Consider the following 6,379-nt stretch of genomic DNA (forward strand, 5'->3'; position numbering starts at 1 on the left):
AATAATTAGTTTTAGTTTTTGTTTTATTATTATTATATTATTATCATTATTATGTTATTATTATTATTATGTTGTTGTTGTTTTATTATTATATTATTATTATTATTATATTATTATATTAATATTATTATTATTAATATTATTATTAATATTATTATTATTATTAATTTTCTTTTTTTCTTTTTTTATAGAGGTGAACTAAATACAATCGCTGGCGTGGCGACTCTATCAGATGACCCAAGTGCTGGTCAACTCTTTGTGGAATTTCCTTTCACCGCTGGCTTCGGTAAGGCTGTAACATCTCCGCAGTCCAAAATCCCATCAAAATATACATATGGACATTGACTACAGGTCACATGATACATAGCAAAACATGATGCATACCTATATATTCATTACTTGTGAAACTACCGATAACAAGGACATAAATCATACTTAAAGGATTGAGCGGTAACCACGGTAAGATTTGGTACTTTTTGTTTAGAGATTGGTCACATGAAATAATTTGGTTTATGTGATCTGTTAACCTGAATTCTGAACTTCTACCGCTACGTGGATTTTTGGTTCCGTTCGTTCTCTTCCTCTTTTTTCCTTTCTCTTTCTTTTTACGTAGACGCCTTTGAGCCTACGCCACAAGGTACTTGGTAATAGGAGTACGGTCTGTTTCCCAGTGTATCAGGGATTTTTACGTAAGCGTTTTAAGAGTTTTCTTTGGTAGAGGAAAAACTCCTCAGGCGTTTTAGCCAGAAAGCTAGAAAACTATTATTTTGTAAAATAAATGTTCAGTTAATGCCTTTCAGATGGAAACAGCATGGGGAGAAACAAACCTAACTACAATGTGGTTGCAACCGACTACAAAAACTACGCTGTTGTCTACACGTGTGAATATTTTGGACCTGAACTTAAATTTGGTAAGTTTTTCTTCGTAGCAGAGATGACGATTTTTTTTTTTTTAAACATAACCTACTTTTATCAACATTTCAAATATAGCGAACTAATCAAAATTTCTGTCTCTACCTTTCCAGAATTTTCTTGGATATTGGCACGTAGACCACAGATTCCAAACTCATTTTTGACGGATTTGAAGCACTGGCTGCAGCTGGTCAACATCAATGCCAAGCGGTACATGCCCACCGTGCAAACCAACTGTCCAAATCGAGCAGTATCTTAGGACGTAAAACCTTATTGGGATATTTATCTGTGCGATAGTAATTGCCTTTCAATAGATAGTAGGTTTTTGATCTGGAAAGATAATTAGTGAAACATATGATGAAATGAACTTTCGTGAAGTGCAAACCTCAGATCTATTTACTTTAAAGTTCAATAAAATTATTAATAAAGACACGAAAGGTTGACTTCAGTAACCTGGTACAAGTAAACCCAAACCCTTTTGATACTCTGATAACGAAAAAAAAACCATGAGCTTTGTGAAGGTCCTCGCTTTTCGAGCGATAGCCCATCTTATGGGGCATTTCACTCTATTTTTTTTATTGATCCAGTAGTTTTATAATAAGCACACACACACATACACGTGTGTGTGTGTGTGTATGTATGTATGTATGATATATATATATATATATATATATATATATATATATATATATATATATATATATATATATATATATATATATATAATATATATATATATGATGTATTATATTATATCAATATATATCCATACATAAATGCTATATATATCTATATATATTATATATATATTTATAAATATAAATATATATATATGCTATATAAATATATATCATGTATATATCATATATAGATATTTACAAAGGTAATAACGTAGTTATCCTTAATAAATCTGATTATATAAGCAAAGCTCATTCCCTTTTGAACGACAACTCGACGTATCAAAAACTGCGCTCCAACCCTTACCCTTCTGTCACGGAGTCATTTCGTAAAAACCTTAGACGTATTGCTGCCTTATGTCCTGACCCCAAATTCTTTGATCGCTTTAGAACGGTTAATCCCTCTATTCCGTATTTTTATGGCCTTCCTAAAACTCACAACAGGGCGTCCCTCTAAGGCCTATTATCTCGTCTTGCAACTCGGTTACCCGTCCTTTAGACTCATGGCTAGCGAGCGTTTTATCTCCTTTTATGGGGTCCTTTTCTGATAGTCATATTAAACATTCAATGGATTTCATGGATAAGATTAGAAACTTGCCGACGCACGGTAAGAAATTAGTGAGTTTTGATGTAGATTCTTTGTTCACTAATGTTCCGCTTGAAGATGTGTTAGAATTTCTTGAAAGAAAACTTAATTCAGCTCGTGAGAAGATCCCTATTCCGGTCAATTGCTTTATCGATCTCATTCGTTTGTGCGTCACGAATAATGTCTTTACGTTTGACGGTGAATTTTATAAACAAATCAATGGTATCGCGATGGGAAGTAGCTTAAGCCCGGTTCTTGCGAATTTATATATGGAGATGTTTGAATCTGAACTCCTTCCGTCGATTCTCCCTCCCGACACGGTTTGGTTTCGTTATGTTGATGATATATTTTCTATGTGGCAAGTGAACCGTTCAAATTTCGATGATTTTTTTCAGTAAACTCAACAACCTCGCGCGTACTATCAATTTTAAAGTAGAATGGGAAGATTCAGGGAAATTACCTTTTCTCGACATACTTTATTCAATGTAAATGGGTCGCTTAAATTTTCGGTTTACCGTAAACCTACTCACACCGCTAATTATCTTCACTTTTTCTCTTATCGCCCGTTATATGTTAAAAAGTCAGTAGTCTCGTCCATGTTTCTTAGGGCATATAGAATTTGTGACAATGAGTTTATTGATCGTCTTGACGTCATTTTTGAAACTTTTTCGAAATTAGGATATCCCCGTTTCTTCTTAAATCAGGCACACTCATCTGCGAGATGGAAATTTTATACTCATTCCCGTAATTCTCAACAGGATAGTGCCAGTAATCTATTAATTGTTCCGTATAACCCGTCCCACGATGAAAAACGGCACATGTTTAAAGGCGCTGGCATTGACATTGTCTTTACATATCCGAATACGTTGCATAATACTTTAGTTAAACACAATGCGGCTAGCGGTGGTCTTGAGACTTCTCCCGGTATTTACACTATACCTTGTAAAGATTGCCCCAAGTTTTACATAGGTGAGACTGGTAGAGCTTTTGAGAAAAGAATTAATGAACATAAGCGTGATGTTAGATTTGCTAGAGAATCAAATGCGTGTTTCGTTCATTTACGTGATGAAGGTCACCTGCTTAACTTGAAAAGCGCTAAATTAATTCATAAATCAGCCAATTCGTACGAAAGAAAAATGTTAGAATCTCTATTAATTAGAAAAATGCCTAATTTCAACTTGAGTGCTGCTCAATGGGGCCTGGATGATCTTACCTCCTCGTTAGTTAGCAAAGCCTTCCCCAGACTCTTCGACCTTGACCCTCCTGAGACCTGATTCAGCTCTTGTTCGTCCTGTCTCTCTATCACTATATATACTTGCCAAAATTTTCTCCTTGTATCCATTTCGGTTTATTCGTCTGAAGAGGTACTCGTAAAGAGTTCGAAACGTTACGATTTAGTTTCATTTTCTACTGTGGCTGTTTCCCTTTTCATATATATTTATATATATATATATATATATATATTTGTTTATATATATCATTATACATATTTACATATATAATATATATTTGTATATATATATATCATTTGTATATATATCATATGTATGTATATATGTATATATATATATATATATTATATATATATATATATATATATATATATATATATGTATATATCATACATACTGTTACGCCGACCGCCTCGTCTCTCTGCCACCAACACAAGGCAGGCTAGGCAGACGGCGTGCTATCCACAGGGTCGTGAACACTGAACAGCTCCAAGAGGCACCAAGCACCACAGCGTCCCAGAACACCACAAGGAAAACGCCAGGTGGCGAGGCAGGGCACGAAATAAACACGATGACAGTCTTTCCTTTATTTACACAAGTTATTTACCCATACACTTTTCTATAGGCACAATACAGGGGGAAACCAGCATGTCACACTGCACGATACAACTTATAACAGGGCAACACAAAGTATATATCAGGTCACAAGGGCACACACGAGGTCTTCACAGGAGCAGCACCCAACTGCGTCTCTCGGCTTGTTCCTCCGCTCCTCCGCTCACAGCCAGCTGCGTCATGTTTGCCCAGGTCCCTTCATGTTAACACATGTTTCGCACAGAGACAAAGACCCACTGGCGTAGCAATACATACATTTATATATATATCTATATATCTATATATCTATCTATCTATCTATCTATCTATCTATCAATATATATGTACATATATGATGTTTATTATATGAATTTATACATATATTTATATATATTATATTATATTATATAGTGATATATATATTATATATATATATATTATATAGCGATATATACATATATTAATACATATAATACATATTTACATATATAATATATATTTGATATATATCATTTTATATATATCATATATATATATATATATATATATATATAATATAGAGATATATAATATAACGAGATAGATATATGATATAATAATATATACACACACACACACACACACATAGTATATAGATATATAATATAATGATAGAGTATATATATATATATATATATACATAATATATATAATAATATATATATATATATACATATATAATATATATATATATATAAGATATATATAATATATAATAATATAACTATAACTATGAAATATAGATATTAATATAATATATATATAATAATATATATATATATATATATATATTATATATATACTACTATACATATATATATATATCTATATATATATAATATTATATATATATATTATATCTTATAATACTTTATATATATATTTTAAAATATATCATATAAAATATATATAAAATTTTAATATATACAATAATATATAATATATTTTATATATATATATATATATATAAAATATATAATATATTTTATATAAAATTATATAAAAAATTTTAAATTATATATTATATATATATATATATATATATATATATATAATATGTTGAGGTTTTCTTTATATAGGCAGTTCCTCTCCTTAGTTCAATATGATCATTAGATGAGTGGGTATTTCTCCAGGATAATTATATTCACAGGACACATTTCACCAATATATTTACAATTTGTACAAGGTAAACAATAAGAGTGCATCCTCAAAAAACAACAACAACAGAACATTACACTGGTCCAGGTTGTGTCTTCTGACAAAGCTTGTTTGCTTGAGAGGTATCCGAGCTCAGCAATTGTCTGCCGTCTTGAGAAGGTACTCAAATGCTCAATATTCGATTCACTTTCATAAAAAAAAAGCGGAGACTGAAAAAGGTTTGAGACCTCTATTAGCATAGTTATATTATAATATATACACTAGATATATTATTCATCAAATTAAAACAAGTATTATAATATGCCAATACATTGGCAGTACCCACATATGGTGTGTATGGACTGTCAACAATAGTAGCATGACCGGATGTACACTTCACACCCCCGTCCAAGCAGCTGCCCTTCTCCCTGGGCAGAACGCAGATGTTACCCGGTTTTCTCTTTTCGCACAGGGATAAACATCCGCCCTCGAAGGGAACCGCCGCATTTTTATCCTCAGATCGCACAATTTCGCATATATCATTTCTCTTAGAACAAATGAGTACCTTCGAGTTTAATTAATTATCGTTATGTTTGGCTGCTCTCATCACATTATTCATGTTTATTTGTGTCGAATTAATGAAAAATTATCTATTTTTTTTCTCTTATATGTTATTCCTATTTGTAATCACTTCATTACTTCTTGCGTATTGTTATATTCTGTGTATACACTATATCGTTCTTTATATCACTGTTTCTTCATACTTGACGTGCTAATCTGTCACTCGTTCACATGTAGATTTCGATCACCTGATTATCCTTTTATCTACCTACCTGCCCATTCTACTCGGAATTCACTCTAAAATTGCGTATTTTACTATGTGCCATCCCTGTGACTAATAACTGAACCTAAATCTCTTTTACGACGTCCTCTCGAAGTTCGATATCTTGTCCTCAGTAATTCTGGAGTTTATGCTTCTTTAGTTTAAGGTTTGGTGAATATGTACTGATGGTAGTGTCTCCAAATAATGGCAACACATTGCAGACACCATGCTTTATATAGGCTTACTCGGTTACAATCACCGCAAGTTAATTTTTTAAGCCCGGCTCATGGCCGTAAACGTAGGAACCCTGCGCCCACCGCATCGAGAATTACGCTCATACGATTGAAGCGCCGAGATGCGCACTGTTAGAATTAAGTTC

The 6,379-nt window shown here is 32.3% G+C and overlaps 1 protein-coding gene and 1 long non-coding RNA gene across 2 annotated transcripts; one reads left to right on the plus strand and one right to left on the minus strand.

Annotated features, from left to right (window-relative positions):
* Positions 1 to 191: 191 nt before the first annotated feature.
* On the plus strand, positions 192 to 1,345 carry LOC119589743 (apolipoprotein D-like; the record flags this gene model as incomplete). The annotated part of the gene is given in 3 exon segments (XM_037938322.1): positions 192 to 286; positions 801 to 911; positions 1,026 to 1,345. Coding segments are annotated over 3 exon segments (352 nt in total), but the record flags the coding sequence as incomplete, so codon positions are not given.
* A 3,846-nt stretch (positions 1,346 to 5,191) lies between these two features.
* LOC119589744 lies at positions 5,192 to 5,733 on the minus strand. The gene is made up of 2 exons (XR_005230200.1): positions 5,524 to 5,733; positions 5,192 to 5,407 (listed from the first exon to the last, which is right to left on the minus strand). It is a non-coding gene; the product is annotated as an uncharacterized LOC119589744 (long non-coding RNA).
* Between the last annotated feature and the right edge of the window lie 646 nt (positions 5,734 to 6,379).

Source organism: Penaeus monodon, chromosome 26 (assembly GCF_015228065.2).
Source record: "Penaeus monodon isolate SGIC_2016 chromosome 26, NSTDA_Pmon_1, whole genome shotgun sequence".
Lineage (NCBI taxonomy): Eukaryota > Metazoa > Arthropoda > Malacostraca > Decapoda > Penaeidae > Penaeus > Penaeus monodon.